Source organism: Mytilus californianus, unplaced genomic scaffold, assembly GCF_021869535.1.
Source record: "Mytilus californianus isolate M0D057914Y unplaced genomic scaffold, xbMytCali1.0.p SCAF_1, whole genome shotgun sequence".
Classification (NCBI taxonomy): domain Eukaryota; kingdom Metazoa; phylum Mollusca; class Bivalvia; order Mytilida; family Mytilidae; genus Mytilus; species Mytilus californianus.
In genome coordinates, this window is record NW_026262581.1 from 89,925,947 (window position 1) to 89,945,807 (window position 19,861).

At 30.9% G+C, this 19,861-nt stretch overlaps 1 protein-coding gene across 2 annotated transcripts in view; it reads right to left on the reverse strand.

The window, feature by feature from the left end:
- Nucleotides 1–2,301: 2,301 nt before the first annotated feature.
- The window catches only part of LOC127709723 (NF-kappa-B essential modulator-like), a 238,806-nt gene continuing 221,246 nt past the window's right edge, over nt 2,302–19,861 (reverse strand). The window contains exons 1-13 of one of the 2 annotated variants that reach the window (XM_052215391.1): nt 18,750–18,898; nt 15,232–15,507; nt 14,277–14,476; nt 12,456–12,563; nt 9,977–10,283; nt 9,420–9,502; nt 9,095–9,238; nt 8,720–8,832; nt 8,023–8,163; nt 7,294–7,390; nt 5,446–5,670; nt 3,430–3,768; nt 2,302–2,797 (exon numbers count right to left, since the gene is read on the reverse strand). In XM_052215391.1, coding sequence (XP_052071351.1) covers nt 2,675–2,797; nt 3,430–3,768; nt 5,446–5,670; nt 7,294–7,390; nt 8,023–8,163; nt 8,720–8,832; nt 9,095–9,238; nt 9,420–9,502; nt 9,977–10,283; nt 12,456–12,563; nt 14,277–14,476; nt 15,232–15,484 — 2,133 coding nt within the window. In that variant the 5' untranslated portion in view covers nt 15,485–15,507; nt 18,750–18,898 and the 3' untranslated portion in view covers nt 2,302–2,674. Of the gene's footprint in view, nt 2,798–3,429; nt 3,769–5,445; nt 5,671–7,293; nt 7,391–8,022; nt 8,164–8,719; nt 8,833–9,094; nt 9,239–9,419; nt 9,503–9,976; nt 10,284–12,455; nt 12,564–14,276; nt 14,477–15,231; nt 15,508–18,749; nt 18,899–19,861 lie in introns of those variants that run through there. The other variant, XM_052215399.1, reaches the window with a different exon arrangement.

The window sequence follows — 19,861 nt, forward strand, 5'->3', positions numbered from 1 at the left end:
AATCAAACTAAGTTTAATTTTGGACCCTTTGGACCTTAATGTAGACCAATTTAAAAAACGGGACTTAAAATTAAAAATCTAAATACACGGTTAGATTTGGAATATCAAAGAACCCCAATAATTCAATTTTTCATGAAATCAAACAAAGTTTAATTTTGGACCCTTTTGACCTCAATATGAACCAATTTGATAGCGGGGCCCACAAATAAAAAATCTAAATTCATGGTTAGATTCAGCATATCAAAGAACCCCATATATTCAATTTTTGTTGAAATCAAACAAAGTTTAAATACTGGACCCTATCTTGGACCAACTTGAAAACTGGGCCCATAATCAAAAATCTAAACACATGTTTAGATTCAGCAAATCAAAGAACCCCAAGAATTCAATTTTTGTTAAAATCAAACTAAGTTTAATTTTGGACCCTTTGGACCTCAATGTAGACCAATTTAAAAAACAGGACCCAAAATTAAAAACCTAAATACACGGTTAGATTTGGAATATCAAAGAACCCCAATAATTCAATTTTAGATGAAATCAAACAAAGTTTAATTTTGGACCCTTTTGACCTCAATATGAACCAATTAGATAACGGGGTCCACAAATAAAAAATCTAAATACATGGTTAGATTCAGCATATCAAAGAACCCCATATATTCAATTTTTGTTGAAATCAAACAAAGTTTAATTTTGGACCCCAATTTGGACCAACTTGAAAACTGGGCCAAAAATCAAAAATCTAAATACATGTTTAGATTCAGCATATCAAAGAACGTCATATATTCAATTTTTGCTAAAATCAAACAAAGTTTAATTTTGGACCCTTTGGACATTAATGTAGACCTATTTGAAAACTGGACCCAAAATTAAAAATCTAAATACACTGTTAGATTCAGCATAACAAATAAATAAATGTGATCAAAGATTTTACAAATCTAATGCGCCATACTGTGCAATTAAAGATTACTTCTTGAAATTTTTCAATATTTGAAATTTGAAAAAAAAAAAATATTTGAAGAATAATTCTTTTTAATTTCTGAAATCTGAAATGAGAAAAAATTGGCCCCCCACAATTTTTATCCCCCCCCCCCCCCCCCTTTTTCCCCCAAAAAAATTCTTTCCCTCAAGATATGGTCATAATCTCAATTCAAATTTCCAATGGAGTTGGCAACCATAATTACCCATTTAAATTTACCATAGTGCTAACTTAATCTATTTTATAATAGAATTAATAAAAATATAGTGTCAAATCTTTCATATGGATTTTTTTGTAAAAAAAAAAGATGAAAACATTTGCAGATATTTTTACTGGTCTTCCTTTATAAATATGCATTTCTTTAAACATAATTTAAAAGCAGTGTAAGGGAAGTAACCAAAACGTTGTATTTGGATTACCTCCCTTACACTGTTTTAGATTATCTTTATTGTTCATTAACCATTACTTTATACATAATTTAAAAGCAGTGTAAGGGAGATAATTTCAATGATGTATTTGATTTATCTCCCTTACACTGCTTTAAATTATGTTTTGTACTAAAAGTATTTGTCCATTAACCAGGACAACCTTGTTTTTCCCCCTTTTTTGCCCCTAATTCCTAATCGGTTTGAGCCATAACCCCCCAAAACAAATCCTAACCATCCCTTTGTGGTATGGAAACTTGTAGTATAATTTCAGAGAGATCCATACACCGTTCCACAGTTATTGTCTGGAAACTAGAAAATGCTCATTTTTGGCCCCTTTTTTGGCCCCTAATTCCTTAACTGTTGGTACCATAACCCCCAAAATCAATCCCAACCTTCCTTTTGTGGTATTTAACCTTATGGTCAAATTTCAAAAAGATCCATTCACTTAAACTAAAGTTAGAGTGCGAAAACCAATATGTATTCGGACGACGACGCCGGACGACGACGACGACGACGACGACGACGCCAACGTCATACCAATATACGACCACAAAATTTTTTTGCGGTCGTATAAAAACTAAGAGTTTTATAAAAATGGACACCTTACAAACAATAATATACAGTAAATTCAGAAATTATTGCGTGCATTTATTATTGTGATTTTGTCATTTTAGACTAAAATGCAATTTTAATTTTTGCGATATTGAGAACAATCCTGTTTAATTCATATAAAAAAATTCAAAATGCGAGTTAAAATTATTGCGATTATAACCCTGTCGCATTTTTCGCAATAATAAAAACATCGCAATAATTTCTGAATTTACAGTATATAATACAGTCGTTTTTGAATAAACAGAGAAGACCATTTAGTCAACTTAAATTCAAAAGTGATCTACATCAAAAGGCAAATATTTTGTTTGCTATCTATTCACAAAAAACATCTGACATAGTTAATAGAAAAGTGAAGTCATACAATCTTTTATGTTTTGAGAAAAGTCACCTCAAGGTTCTCAGCATGTCTTCAAGAACTCCTTGTGATACTTTTTCTAATTTGTTATGATATGCATAATGATATATAATAGCATGATAATACCATTACAGAGAACATTAAGTTGTTATATTTAATTATAGGGAATAAAGAGAGATTGAAATCAACCATTTTATCATGCTCAACTTGATGACATATAAGATCAATTTCAGTTCTTTTTTTAGATTTTGAAATGGAAGGCTAAGCATACAATATAACAATGTAAAGTACAACCATAGTAGATTAGTTATCAATACAGTCTAAGACATGGATTTGTAGTGAGTCTAAATCAGGACAGACTTGATTACATTTGGGACAGTTCAGTATATCTTCTTCTGTTGGCTGACTTGCAGCTTGATTGGAATTCTGAAAAAAGAGAAACCATACATAACTTCATGTAGGAAAAAATATTCTTACATTTATACAAAAACAGCCGTATTTAATTTGATATTGGATCAGGTTACATTTTGTTTTATACATATGTTTAAGGCATATGTATGCTATTTACTGAAACAATTAATACAGATTAAAAAATCCCCAAATAGTAACTTTTTGTATAAGGCCGTTGCTCATTATTTTATTTTTCCAAAATTTATATGGAAATAGCAGTCTTAGGTCAAATATGTAGACTCTGACGTGTTATTGACATTACAAATGACATATTTGCACTAATGTAACCAGACTTTATCACCATATTCGTTAATCAATAAAAAAAAAAAAGCATAACTTTACTCTTAAGAATTTTACTAGTTTTTACATCTTCAGGGGCCAATAACAGCTCTTATCAAAGCTGCCCCTTTTACAGATACAAATAGTATTGTTTACATCCTCATCTTTTGGTCACTGGAGGATAGATGTCTCATTGGCAATCATACCACATCTCCTTTTTTTATTATTGACTTCTTCTAATTTCAATATCAAAATATCTTCTTCTTGTGTTAAATTTCACAGTGCTCTCTATTTTTTTAACAACTGTATGTGATATATCTGTACATTACCTCTTGTCTTTTGGCTTCTTGTGGTGGATGTGGATATACCATCTGATTGCCTCCACCTCGATCAGCTGTTGGTGCTTGCTGATAAGGATATACAATATTTTGTTGATTAGGTCCAACAACACGAAGTTGGCTTCGGATCTGGTTTGCATACGGTTGCTGTTTGGCATGCCTTTTTTGAAAATCAGCAAACTGTCCTCTAGAAAGTGATTCTAATTCATCCAGTAAATGTTGGTTTTGAATTTGGAGTTGGTTCATCTCCTGGGTTAGAGCTTCTTTCTCAGTATGCATCTTTTCTCTAGCTTCACGCTCTGCATGAAAATCTTGTTCCCATATTTCACCCTATTCAGCACAAAAAAAGTAATATTAATCAATAACCAACTTGCTTGTATGCAAGATGATACAACCAGACTTACCTTATATGTACTACATAAAGCATACTATCATGTATGAAGAAGTCAAGAAGACTTTACTAAATTGTAAAACTTGTGCCTGATCCATTTGGCCTTTGAACAACTAAATATGTTTAAACTAAGCAAACTTCCAGTTAAATTTTCTTTTTTATCTATAAAAAAATTATATTTCATATGGTTTTAATCTAAATTTAATCAATGGTCTCTTGGTATGTTTTCAGGGTAAAGATTGCAATAAAAACCCTGCATTAATGAAAACTGAAACAAGATCTGACACTATAAAATATTTCAACTGTAGCAACACTTGATTTCATTTCAAGGGTAATGAACTTTCAAAATGAGGTCAACTCTATCGGTCAAATGAAATCTGTCAGGTGCACATGTTCATGTACATGCAATCAATTTACAAGCAAAATATTTTTGAATTTTATATGTATACTTTCTAAGCTATACACTCCAAAACTTGAAATGACAACTGAAAATAAGAATAAGGATATATGACATATGTCAAATAGAAATATTCTCCTTGTATTAGAATCTAATCCAAATCATAAATTGTCCCTTCTTGTGAAACATTTTCCTGATCAACGGAGCATTAAATTGATGATGATAATGATGATGATGAATAGCTGTTTAATGTCCAGTGGCAAATTAAATGCATATTCAGGACGAGAACATGGTAATACGATATGTATACTATTCTTGCTTTGCACTCTACAAATTAATTAACATGCTAGTTCACAAGGTAACATTTACTTGTCACTCTTCCTAATGAGCCGACCAATCTTTGCTTTTACTCGTAAATGCTGAGTACTTAGCAGCAAAGCAGCAAATACCAATTCTAAAGTCTTGGTTTAACCAAGCCAGGGTTCAAACCAAGTACCTCCAGCATTCTAAGCAAGCATGCTATCACGAGACCACTGAGGTGGTGTATTGAATTTAGGTGAAAATCATATGACAGGCATCAAAGATAGACATATACTCCTCCTTGGAACCAATCCACATACCATAAAGCTGTTGACCTATTATGTATAGTTACTGAGGAACAGACCTTTTCTAAATACTTAACCTGACCACTAAAGTATGAAATTGAGGTCAAGGCCATATGACATATATCACACAGAAACTAATCCATATACCAAATATTGTTGACATATCATGTATCAATATTTAGGAACAGACCTCATCCTGAAAACTTCATCTAACAATACAAATTATAAAAATGATAACGGCTGGCTAAATATCTACTGATCAAGGGGAGTAATCCCGTCACACTTCCCTACCTCAAGAGTCATCATTTGGGCACCAAATGTAACAAGAGAGCATGATTCTTTTTAGAAAATCACATTGTCTCCTACCCGAGTCAAAACCAGGACCTCTGTGTTTCAAATCAGCACTCTAACCGACTGAGATAAAGAAGTACTTCCCTAGCTCAACCGCTTACAGCTGGCTTAGTATCTACTACTCAAGGAAAGCAATCCTGTCACAGTATAACTAAATAATGGCCTTTAATGACTTTGAATAACAAGAATGCAAGGTGAGAATAATAGTTCCCATAATTCTTAAGGAAAATTTAGCTGAAAAGGAGCAAAGGTGAAAGTTATACCTGGGCCTTAAGCACTGGAATAGTACTATTCACTTCATCTGTCAATCTATGATTTTCTGACTTCAAATTTCTCACTTCTTCTTCTCTATATTTAACAGATTCTTTATATTCTTTCACCTCCTCATCTCTATACTTGACAGCCTCCTCTGCAGCTAGAACTTGTGCTGTCAATGATCCTATTTTGTTTAACAGTTTTTGTTTCTCTGATTCACCAATACTAGATTGCTACAAATATACAATGATGGCCTAGTTGTTAAAAAAATTCAAGTTTATTCAAGGAAGCTTAAATTTTCTTCATGATTTTCTCACTGAATTTAACATAAATTTATCAAATTAAGAGTTTTATCTGCAAACCAATAAAACCAATAAAAACTCAGCAGAGCTAAAGAGTAGAAAGTTGGCATGACCAACCTATGCTTTCAAATCCGTACAACTAAGTACAGTCCCTGACATACCTAATAACATTGGGGAAAAATAGACATTTGTTACTTTCTCCCTTATATAAAAGCACTTAAACAATGTATTATTCGATTTCACATCCCACAGCTTTGGACCATTTATACTAGAATAACCAGATGATGATTGACATAAAATCATCAACTGAAAAACTTTAATGTGTTAGAATTGACTCTAATCTATCATGGACAGGCCATGTTAATTACTAATGTTCATCAATATCATCTAGACTTCATTTACTCTCTAAGATCAAGAAATTTCTAAATATTGATTCAAGAAAATTATTTTATAATGGTTATATTCTCCCACTGATAGATTATTGTTGTATTATTTGGAGTGGTTGTGCTAAAAATGAGCTAGTAAGAATAATAAAACTGCATAAAAGGGCTGCAAGACTAATTTCAGATGCTGATCCACTTTCAGCATTATCACCACTGTTTAAACAGCTTAGGTGAATAACACTAGAGAAGAGAATCTCATACCATAAATCTGTTTGATGCATAAATGCATTATGAATGAAGCCCCTGTTTTAGAAATGCCAGAAATAAACCAATATTGTTTGAAGAATACGTCTTACAAAAAATTGTAAGTTCTTAAAGCCAAAACAGAGCTGTATAAGAAATCTTTTATATATTCGAGATCCATTTTATGCAACAACTTACCAATATCCCTGAAAAAATCTACCAAGTACAAGTTCATTCAAAAAACATTTAAAAATTACTTGTTGGAACATTAAGAATCTGTGTAATTTTATGTGCATAATAACTTTTTACACACTTTAATACTTAAACTTTAAATAATGTTGAGATAATTTAAATGATGCCAATACTATATGAATTCATCATTTTTACCTATTTTGAAAATTGTATAGTTCATAACAATTTGTCATTTGATATTTCTTATGTGTGTGTGTTTGTTTGATTATTTTGTAATTCTTTGTTATATTTCAATGTATTTCGTGAGGGCATCAGGGACAATTAGTTATACAGCTAACAGTGTAACTCTCTTTAAATGAAGAATTATATATATTAGCATTATTATAAAGTCATTGGTTTAGATCAGAGAGCTCATTCCCTTCATATGACATAATGAAAACTACAAGTAAGCTTTTAACATAAACTTTTCTAAACTACATATTAAAAACTTTTACTCATACCACAGGTAATATTTTTGTCATAAATAGAAAATAGAGGATGTGAAATGTCTTGAAGATTTTTTACAGGTGCGTAATTAATGCCAACTTTCTATAAATAATATGAAAAGAGCCCTGTAATTTGTCCCATTTTCCCATGTATATGATTATAAAATTTTTACTTTAAAAACTAAGATCTACCATATTAATGGGTAAGAGAAATTGTAACAAAACAGATTACAATTTTAATGATTAACTACCTGCATCTTTTTCTTGTAGTTTTCATAGTCTGTTAACAGATCCTTGTAGTCAGCTACCATCTGATTAAATGAAGTCCTCAATTCTGCCATCTGTTTCCTATATTTAGCATAAATTTTTATGAATATTCCATGATGAAACAAAAATAACAAGACCTGTCTACTTATTGGGTATAATATTCCTGTGTACAGCTTTTGTTAATCAAAAACATCATTTCTATATATTATTTGAAATGACCTTGACCTTCAAAATATGACTTAATATCAAAGTAAAGATACTACACCCTTGGGTCACAATTGTGTGAAATGCATTTTATTGTGGATCCAAGCAGGCCCAGAATTGTTTTCAATACATACTGGTATATCAATTTTATACATATAAAGCTTTATATGATACTTCCTTCAGGTGATGGAAAAAAAATTGTGTAAAGACACTAAAGTACTACTTGAATCCAAGTGGCCTGTTCATATATATGTTGTATACAAATTATAATTTGGTACAAATACATTCATAATAATTTGAACAGATTTTTTTGTACAAGTTATCAGTATTTTGACAAGTACCACCATGCTTCTTATCTATGCTCATACTTATTAATTTGCCATATAAACATCTGTACAGGTGCTGTCTTATTAAATTTACCCTTCAACTGTTTTTTAACTAATATATATCTTTTACTGTTGATGTGGCTGTCAGTTTATGAAATATTAAAATATATTGATAAAACTTACTTTGAATTCTGATGTTCCCTTCGTTCATTACTCAATGCAGCCTCATAATTTGACAATGCAGCCTTAAGATTGGTTAAATCTTGTACAGCTTTATTGGCTTCTTCTTGTTTTCTCTTTGCTATCATTTCTAGTTCAGAGATTCTTAAAAAAAGAAAAATTCTATAATGTTAGCTAAAAAAAATTACTGATGCATAATGGGTTCATTAGCCCTGATGTGATATTCATGGATCTTTAGTAGAAGAAATAATTTTTTGTGGCTGTTACTGATCTTTTTTCCTTTATGGGGATGACGACTGTAAAGTCTGCTGACAATTTATGTTAAATGATAGAAAACAAAACTGACCTAATTTCTGTCTACTAATTACTGCTGTAACTTTGACCTTTGACCAAGTGACCTCAAATCAATTTGGGTCTTGTTCACCATAAATGTTTGATAGAGATCTGATTTATGACTCAAAAGATATTGTTACAACACAAAACTTTTCCAAGTGTGTCTGTCTATTCATAATTACTGTGAACTTAACCTTTGACATACTAACCTAAAAATCAATATAGATCTTGTTATCTCCAAATAGCATTATCAAACTAAGTTCTGTGAAGGTTGAACATTCAAAAGTTATAATCCAGATACCAAAACTATGCACGACTTATAGTCTTTCTATTGCTGCTGTGACCTTGATCATTGACCTTATCTTACCTTGCATTACGTTGATCTATTGTAGCTGTAGCGCCTTCACATTTATTTTGGGATTCTGTAACTTCGTTGATCAGAGATAAAACTTGAGCCTGCAAGCTTCTGATGTCTGAGGACTAAAATAAAAAATAATTTAATGGACAAATCAAATAAAGTAAGCTTTTTTTTTACAGTTTACATTAAGCACTACTGAATAATTATACTGTATTGTATAACAATATTGGACTCTCAGTTTGCAACACTGATTTTTAATATTTGACAAAACTGGACCATTAATTATAACTGTGAAGTAATACTGTACTGTGTAACAATCAGGAACATGGTTTTGAATTGTGTAGCTGCACTAGACCAATTTTTTGGACTATGCTACATTATTACCTGTTCTTCTTTGGCATTCTGTAATTTCTCCATTAGTTCCATCTGATGTTTCTGGGTTAACTGGGAGACCTGTTGTTCTTGTCGTGTTCTATAATCATCTAATGTTCTGTTCTTTTCATGGATTTCTATTTGTAGATTTTTTACCTAAAAGAAATAAATTGGATATGATATTATCATGAAGCAAGTCTAGTTTGGTGAAAGTTAACAACATCAAGTGGAGGAGATACACACTGATGTATAGACGATCTCTCATTTGCATACACTTGACATTTTATAAACCATTATAACATTAATCCACTTTATTTACTAATGATAAAATGCTTACCATTTCATGCAGCTGAGATATCTGTTTGTGATCCTTAGAGTCTTCACTTCCTCTTTGTAAATGGTCTCTTTCTCTATCATTACCTGAATGAGAATAGCATAGATATGCAGAGATTTTTGCATTCTAAAATATATTTGTGACAGAAAAATTAATTAAGATTTGATTGATAGTATACATAAGATTTTTTTTTTATATATTAAAAAAGTAATGGGCAGATACTCATATTCAGCAAAATATTTGAAAAGCAAAAATAGAAAACAAGGTTTACCTTAGTTTCCACATTTTTAACCCAACAATGCAATTCACGTTTATAATAAATACTTCAAATACTTTCTGAGTTTATAGCAATGTAACATTTATTTTTCTTATGAAAATTTGCTCTGAAATAAAGTTTAACTTCTGTTGAAACCTGAAAGATGAATAAAGATGAAAACTATTAAACAGATTATTCAGATCCAACTAGTACTAAACACATTCTAGGAAATGAAATAGTAATACATGGCATAACATGAATATTCTCTATCAAATATGTGCCGAAGTCATTATCTATTTTTTACCTTGTAATAAGCTGTAGCCTTGTGGCATACTACTGTCATTCTGTGACATCTGATGTTTCAGATGGCGGTTTTCTGCTTTGGCAGCCTTACAATCAGACAGTACATTTTGCAGTTTTTGGCTAAGCTCAATATTTTGATTTGTCAAATCTGAATTTTCAGACTGAATATTATCTTTCATTTGCTTGAGTTTTTCTAGATCTTTGAATAATTGTTCATTGCTATCACGGAATTCACGGACTTGTACTTCCAATGTGTTGACTCTTGAAGTAAGTTGTTGATTTTCTTGTGTAAGATTTTCATCTTCAACCTTTAAATCAAAAGTTTTACAAAATCAAGTTAGTTTGGATGGCACGAAATAAAATTTGTTAATTGTTTTTTTTGCTGATTGCAGCTTCAAAAGTTAAAAGATCAACACAATTTTTTTTTTAAAATACACAATTGAAAAATTAACTGTACATTCCTTTATAAAATCAGTTTTGGGGATTATTTTTTTTTTTAACATTTGTGCACATCAATTTAACAGGTTACACAGGCAAATATAAAGATAATTCATAATAAATATGTTGATAGTTATTAATTTTGAACATATCTATAGTTTAAATTATATATTCTATATATTGAATTCTAAAAAAAATTATATTAAGTGATTATGAAATCCTGTAAGTGCTGCAGCCATAAATGTTACTTAATTGTGAATATTGAAGAGTGAATAGTATTCTGTTTCCTAATTTTACTGAATGGGGATCACTTTAGTAAATAAGTTAGGTCAGTTTGCACAGTTGAATCAACCAGGTGTTCTACACACGACTACACACGACTAGGAATCATTCCATGCCTACACAATCTTGGTATTTTTGGGTTTCTTGACACTATCTTAAAATTTAAAACACAGCATATATCAAACTAAGAGGGCTTGATACACCAGCAGTTGTTTGTAGAAGTGATAAAGAGAAAAGGGAGTATCTGATGGAGTAATTCGGAAAATATCAAAATGGAGAGATTGGTGAGCAGTGGACTTGGACTAACTGAATAGTAATGTAAATAGATAAATAAATAAAAAGGTATAATATACCAGTGTTTACATGTAAAACAAATGCAAACAAACGTAACAGTAATGCGTGCAAATATACTGTGGATTCATTTATTTTCGTGGGTACCAATTTTCCTGGATTGAGGAAAACTTGCATTTTCATGGATATTTAATTTCGTGGTTTTGCTTAAGTCTGCATACATTCCTATGAAAATTTGTAATTCCTTGAATATTTCAATTCGTGGTTCCCCTGTACCCACGAATTCCACAAATATTGGTATCCAACTAATAATTATGAATCCACAGTAATGCACCAATCTGAGTTATCTCCCTTATATGGGTATGTTATCAATTATCTTAATCAACGAATCAAACAATTGACTTGGTGTCATTTTAAAGTATTAATTCAACAAATATCTTTTTTTAACTTAGAGACTGACACTTTGCTTATGAGGATAACACAGTATGGCCCACTTTCCAGAAGTCTTTTCAAGAGGCAGGATTTTGATTCTAAAATTATACTGTATGTATTGGATAACTGTATTGAAGAGAATTGGATCTTCATTACAACAGCTAACCAATACTATATTGAAAGGGGAAAATAACATATAATAAATCATAATTTAAAATTTTCTTTATAAAATTTCAGTAAAGGGCTTGAATGAATAATATTTGTAAATAAATGGGACACAGATGATGCCCCCGCTTGCATATAACGTTATAAAGGAACATAACTCAAGAACTGTAAAAGTAACGCTACCCAAATTTGTACTTGATCTGAGTTTTGTGTAAATAAGCATTGTGTATACGTTTCAGAACATTTGGTTGAGGCAAACTAAAGTTAGAGAACAGACACGAAAAATTCAGCAATTTTTCCATTTGTAATGGGGCTTAACTCTAGAACAGTAAGTGTGACGCCACTAAAATTCAAACTGGATCTGTTTTTGGTGGTAATTAGCATTGTGCATAAGTTTCATAACATTTAGTTGAGGAAAACTAAAGTTACAGAACAGAAACGAATATTTCAGCAATTTTTCCATTTGTAAAGGGCATAACTCTATAACTGTAAAAGTGACGCCATCAAAATTCAAACTTGATCTGTGTTTTGTGGTAATAAGCATTGTGTATAAGTTTCATAACATTTGGTTGAGGCAAACTAAAGTTAGAGAATGGAAGAATGGAAACGAAAAATTCAGCAATTTTTCCATTTGTAAAGGGACATAACTCTAGAATGGTAAAAGTGATGCCACCAAAATACAAGCTTCATCTGTTTTTTGTGGTAATAAGCATTGTGTATAAGTTTCATAACATTTGGTAGAGGCAAACTAAAGTTAGAGAACGGAAACAAATTTTGGGACATACGTACATACGAAAGGACGGATGGACGTACAGACGGACAAGGGTAAAACTTAATGCCCCCTCCACTACGATGGAGGCATAAAAACTTACTTTCACAAAGGCATCAGTATTGTCAGTCCCATCTTGAAACTTTGCCTGGTTTCTTGTAATCTCTTCAAGTTCTTTTTTTTCTTTTTCCAGTTGGCTTATTTTTTCACTCTAAAATAATTGAATCATCAGTTTTTACTGTGTTCCCTATATTTTCTTAAGAAATATTTTTTTTTCTTTTGAATAATTAAATTAAGTGTTGAACTATGGCATTTTGTTCTCTATCAAAAAACTTGATTGACTTCTTCTGGCAAATTGTGATTATCATCCTATGGTTATGTTATTATTCCATCAGATAGTACCTAAGCACTTCTATGCTTTCCACAACTCTCTGTATTTCACATTTTTAGTATGCTTAACATGAATGTTACCCTGTAGCCAAATTTTCCCCACAATGTTACTGTGGAAGACGGTCACAAGGTGTGAGTATGTTGCATTAGGCTTAAGATAGACAATCTCCAATGTGTCATTGTCTTACAATAGTAAAACAAAGAGTGCACAGGCTGAAATATCTCGCCTGCTTTACTGACCATTGATTTTATGTTGAAGGTCTCAAAGATAAAGGTTTCACTAAAAGCATCACAGAAACTCAGGTCAGATAAATGTTGTCAGGAAGACATATACATCTTACAACATTTTTATACACAAAATATATTTGACCTATTGCTTATGATAATGGAAAAACAGACCAAAACACAAAAAAACTTAACATTGACCTATGAACCATGAAAATGAGGTCAAGGTCAGATGATACCTGCCAGACAGACATATACACCTTACAATCATTCCATACACCAAATATAGTTGACCTGTTTCCTATATTACTTGAAAAACAGACCAAAACACAAAAACTTAACATTGACCAATGAACCATGACAATGAGGTCAAGGTCAGATGAAACCTGCCCGACTGACATGTACCTATTACAGTCATTCCATGCACCACATATAGTTGACCTGCTGCTTATAGTATTTGAGAAATGGACCTAATCAAGTAACTTTAACCTTGATCACTGATCCATGAAATGAGGTTGAGGTCAGCTAAACTCTGTCTGACAGACATGCAGATGTTGCAAGGAACCCGTATACCAAATATGGTTATCCTATTACTCATAATAAGTGAAAAATTCACATGAAAAAAAAACTCAAATTTTTTTCATAAGGTATCTGCATACGAGATATGAAGCATCCAGGTCTTCTTCTACCTTCTGAAATATACAGCTTTATACAAATAGTTTACGCTGCCGCCGGTTAGTCATACCTATATCTCGAATATTGCGACTTTTGTCGCAGGCAAGACAAAAATGATCAAAGACCTATAATTCCCAACAAGAATCAAACTGATGGTAAAGTATGGTGACAAACAATCTCCCAAGTACCAAGTATGAAAACTTTCTGACAAATGATCTCAGAGGAGTAATAGTCACAAAGGTGTCATTGTGTCATAGTGCATGGATAACATTTTTTTCAAAAAAGATTATCATGAACTCAATTCTCAATGGATTTTATAATTTCTATTACCTTGAAAAGCATTATCAATATTTCAGAATACTTTATTCTGTATTGTTTTAATTGTCATAATGTTAGACAGTCTTCAATTTCTGATGTCATAGTATAATCTATATTTATTGTAATTTTGTCATCAAAAATTTTGTGTTTAAATAATCAATTCTTAAAAATTAATCTATTTAATCTATTTCATTACTTCATTACTGTATTGCAAACTGATAATACAGCTTATTTGAATAAATGATTGTTTGTTGATTAAATATAAATTACTAGATAAGTCAGAGAGATAATCTATGAGATATCTTTAATCTCTTACCAGACTATGAAATGCCTGATTTTTGGTTTCCTGTAATTGTTTCTTAAAATTTTCATTTTCTGATCTAAGATTCAGAATAACATTTTTGGCCTCTTCACACTTTTCTTGGTTGTGTTTATGATATTTCTTTATCCTTTCCTTCCAATCTGCTATTTCCTGGTATTTATTATTGATAACAGCATTGTTTTCTTTGAGATATTCTGCAAACATAAAATATGAAGTAACTTATATACTTTAAATAAGTTAATACAGGATATAAATATTCACAAAGGATATATATTAAATAATTTTCCATTTTTGAGAATTCATACTGCAAAATCATTTAGTTTCTTTTCTTCTGATAGTGTTAAAGGCAATTGTGAATTTCATTTTGAAGTAAATCCTGATTAAATGCTGAAAAGAGGGGTAGACTGAATTTTTAGGGTGTATGGATTGACTTGATTTTGTGAGAATTCAAGACTTGCTTTTGGCAATGATAAGGGATCTGGTATTTTATTTCTCAGGATGAGACCCCATATACCAACCCTCTAGGAAAACATCAACACAAAAAAACAGACAAGTTTTTCAACTACATGTATTATCGAATTGTTTAATAAATACTAAACTTTTAAAATCAATGCTAAATGCTATTATGATCATGTTGTAAAATGCAAGTTCATTTACACATTACTATTAAAAAACTGTCAAATAATAACTAATTTTGAAGTAATTTTGAAGCTGAAGAACAAGTATTTTACATAATCAAAATGTTTTTCTCATCAACTATAATAAATGATTGGGCATAATTCATTTTAACAAAACTATAGACAAATAAATTGTAAATATCAAAAATATGACTTTCATTTTCTTGACTGAAAATTTCAAACAGAATATTGATGTTTCAGTTCATCTGATCAATATCAGCAATATTGTTAAATATTATCTCATAAACATGACAGCTTATTTCAGTGTATACCTCTGAGACTTTGATTTTCTTTCATCAGTTCTTGTACTCTTTCAAGGGCTTGTTCTGCAGAGATTTCACTAAATGATAGTGGGGCTCCAACTGGAAAGTTCATAAAGCTCATATCAGCTGGAGTTCTACTGCCAGAACCTGGAGGAATCATTTCATATGATGATCCGTTGGAGATACGACTATTACTACTACTGTTGACCGGAGATCTCCCGTTACTTATGTTGGCGTAAATATTTGGTGGTTGAAATGACATCTTTGTTTATATCATCTTGCTAGCTGAAACAGCAACAAACATTGATGAATGCAAGGATTGCAAAGATAACTAAAGGCTCTGAGGAGCCTGGATTGCTCATCTAGCAAAAATATCCCAAATAATGTATTGATGAATTCATAAATCAGGAAAAAATAATATTTACTGAATCTCCCAAGCCATCCCCTAGAAAAATGCTCTCCCCTAAGCATCCATTCAAAACATTAACAACTAATGAAATGAATTGAAGATCTCAATTTGCTTGTTACCAGTTTTGCTCTTATTCAGTTTCTCTCTATCTGTTCATGTTTTAAGGGTAATAATCAAAACCACTAAAAGTTTATAAAAATCATCATTAAACAAGATAGGCTATAAATCTGATAATAATCTGACAATTTTCATGTATATACAGTAGATCTTGACTTTGGAAGCAATTTTTTTCCTGTTAGATTTTATATCTATATGTACTACAGATTTAAAGAAAGATGTTTTTGACAATTAGTTGCATTTAAACCCTATGTTAAATTTCAGCCATGGCATATTCTTTGACAGATACAAATAATATCAAAACACCTTACGATTTTTCGTATTTTGTTTAGTTTAAAATTGTTCAACTGTTTCAGAGGATGAGATTTTTGGAACAAAAAAAATCAAAATAGTTTAAATGGTAAAAAGTGTCATTTTAGGGGAATAATTTTATTTTTTTTTTTATTGCCAAGGCTGACATATATGGTTTGAAGGACTGAATTGCTATCAACAAAGTATATCCTATACTTTTCCATATATATATATATATATATATTTATATGTTTCTGTAAAGGCAAACGCACCAGTGATCATCATTTAGTTTTGAGAACTCTTATAGAAATGTATACTCAACAAGGTGATAAAAAATTCTTTACATGCTTTGTTGACCTAAGAAGAGCCTTTGACACTGTTAGTCATGATGGACTTTTTTTATAAACTGAGAAATATTGGAGTCAGTTATTTATTTTATAACACTCTAAAAGATATGTATAATAATATTGAACTTTGTGTAAAGGTAGACAAATATTCTATGACTGAAAACTTTACATCTAACATAGGAGTCAAACAAGGGGATAATTTAAGTCCCACTTTATTTAAAATTTTTATAAATGATATTCTTGACTCATTTGATGAGACCTGTAAACCTGCTATTTTAAATTCCTTACAGCTTACTTGCTTATTGTATGCAGATGACTTAGTATTGATGTCAGAAACAGCTGATGGTTTACAGAAGTGTATTGGTAAACTATATAACTTCTGTGATAAATGGGGGCTCCAAATAAATATAAAGAAAACTAAATCAGTAGTATTTAATAAAACAGGAAAACTGTATGAAAAAATATTTAATGTTAATAATGTACCTATTGAAAGGGCTAGGGGTTATAAATATTTAGGAATTTATGTAAGTGCAAGTGGAAGCTTTACAGAGGCTAAAGAAGATTTATATAAAAGGGGATTGAAAGCTTTATTTAAATATAAAAAAAAGTTTTAACTTATATAAACCTAAAATTAACACACTTTCACATATATTTGATCATACTGTGAAACCTGTGTTGTTATATGGGAGTGAAATATGGGGAGCTTCAGTAATAAATAAACTAAATAAAAATGAACATAATCTATTTAAACTATGCAAAGACATGAAACAAGAAAGTATTCATGTCAACTTCTGTAAATTTTCTATGGGTCTAGGTAAGAAATCTACAAATATAGCTGTATTGGGTGAAATGGGAAGATATCCCTTATTTCTTGAAGTAATTTTAAATATGTTTAGATATTATAAATATGTATTAAAGTCTGATGATATCCTTCTCTCTGAAGCTCTGAATGTCTCTAGATCACTAAATAGTTTAAACAAAAATAGTTGGTATAGTTGTATTGTTATTCTTATGAAATATCTTGATATAGATCTTAAACTTGTTAAAAATTCAAAGATGGATTTAAAATCACTAATTTACCGGAAATTAAAACAGAAATATTCTTGTATTTGGAAATCTGAACTTTACAATGATAGACAAAATAAACAGCATGGAAATAAACTAAGAACTTACAGATTATTTAAAGAAAATATTGGTATGGAAAAATACTTATTAATTTTGAATGAGGGTGATAGGCGACTGCTCACTAAGTTCAGAGTCAAAGCACATAAATTAGAAATTGAAAGAGGCAGATATGTGGGGCTTCGAGTGGAGAATAGAATATGTAATTTATGCAACACTGAAGTTGAAGATGAAATTCATCATCTTCTTCAGTGTCCTGTTTTAGAAAATAAAAGATCTGAATATATAAATTACTTAAATAAGGTTAACAAAAACTTTAAAAGCCTCCCAAATAAATCAAAATTAATATGGTTAATGTCATCTGAGGATAATGTTATAATTAAAAAAGTAAGTTTATTATTGTGTACTTTATTCAAAGAGAGAAATTTAATTCTAGATACAGTTTAGTCAACAGTAGTTTGTCCATCTATATTATATTGTAAAACTATACATATCTTGTAGAAATTATTCTGCTGAGAAAGACTTGATTTTGTTTAATTGTTAATAATCAATGTAATCAATATGTAATCACTTGTATGAAATTGAACTTAATTGTACAGCTCAAATTATTGGGCATCATACTTGACAATAAAAAACTTTGTATTGTATTGTATACACCCTATTGATCAAGCATGTCAAGTTTCATGTAAATTTGAATTTGTATAATAGTTTTTCAGAGAAGATGTTTGAAAAAGTTTATTGACTATGAACATATTTCAAGTGTTAGCAAAGCTTTTGTTTTGAAATGTTTTCTTTCGATGACCCAGGGGCCTCAGTGACCTAAGTAGTTAATCTACTGTATCACTAGCCTGTCAACACTGAGGTTGTGAGTTCAAATCATGCATGTGGAAGGTGCATTAGACTTCAATCTTAAATATACTAGTAGTAATAGAGATAAGGTGTATTTGCACTAATTTTTGGCCCAAAGCCGTGTTGAAGACCGTACTTTGACCTATAATCATGATAATGGTTTACTTTTATAAATTGTGACTTGGATGGAGAGTTGTCTCATTGGCACTCATACCACATTTTCTTATATCTACTATGAAATTTGTTTCATGGGTAAAAATATTATTATTCTTCTTTAAGATAGAATTCAAGCTTGCTACATTGAGACATGTTAGTTTCATTTCGTACATGTAATGACTAATGTATATACGATGTTGAAATCAATTCCATTAGTTACATATTAAATTGTTTACTTTGTCTAAGTATGTGAGAGCATGTATTCAAATTTTCACTTTCTATTTAAATCACGACGGACTGACGAAATTCATCTACTTTACAAATATCTCCTTGACATGGGTTGTGATGTTTACAAAATTTATCAGGTAATTTCCACCGGATATGAAAGTGGTTTCAAAAGTCTAACCAAATATATTATATAAAGATAAAAATGCAACGCACTAAAACGTAATTAGTAACCTTTAGTTGCTTCTCTATAGACATATATAAAGCTAATGTATATTTCCGCACAGCTAGCATATGATAACAACTAGTATATTAGGCATGGAGCAATGATAAGTATTACACATATAACTCGATAATTATGTGTACACCAGCAAATAGTGGGTAATTGTTTATGAAATAATTAATATATGTGTGTAGACTTGATATAATTTACTGTAAACATGGAAGTAATATTTAAATATTACTTCCATGCTGTAAACAAACGCTTTGGATGATCAGCAGGAAGCTGATAAGGACCGCATTAAGCTATGCGCCATTTGGATTGATGAGGAGATAAATCTGGCTTTGGTTTCTCATTACCATCTGTCTTTAACCGATTGCACGATGTACAAATGTATATTCGGCTGTTTTCTGCTCTTTGATCGGGCTGTTGTCTCTTTGACACATTCCCCATTTCCATTCTCAATGATTTCACATTTTCGCTGAACTAGTATACATTTTTTAGGGGCCAGCTGAAGCCCGTCTCCTGGTGCGGGATCTTCTCGCTGTATTGAAGACCCATTGGTGGCCTTCGACTGTTTTCTGCTCTTTGGTCAGGTTGTTGTCTCTGTGACACATTTCCCGTTTCCATTCATGTATATGACCACTGTGATATGAAAACACAGTATATGTAATCTGATAAGTTTTTATATACTTTGGTACGGTATGTTGAACATAGTAAGAACCAGTAATCATTATTGACAGACGGTTTTCATATTTCATACAGAATGACAGATAACGTAAAAACATGAGCTCTTATATATAATAACATTTATGCAACACAACACTGACATACAAACAATCACCAGGGACTTTCTATAGTATAGAAAGTCCCTGCAATCGGCACAGAGCAACCAATATCAAT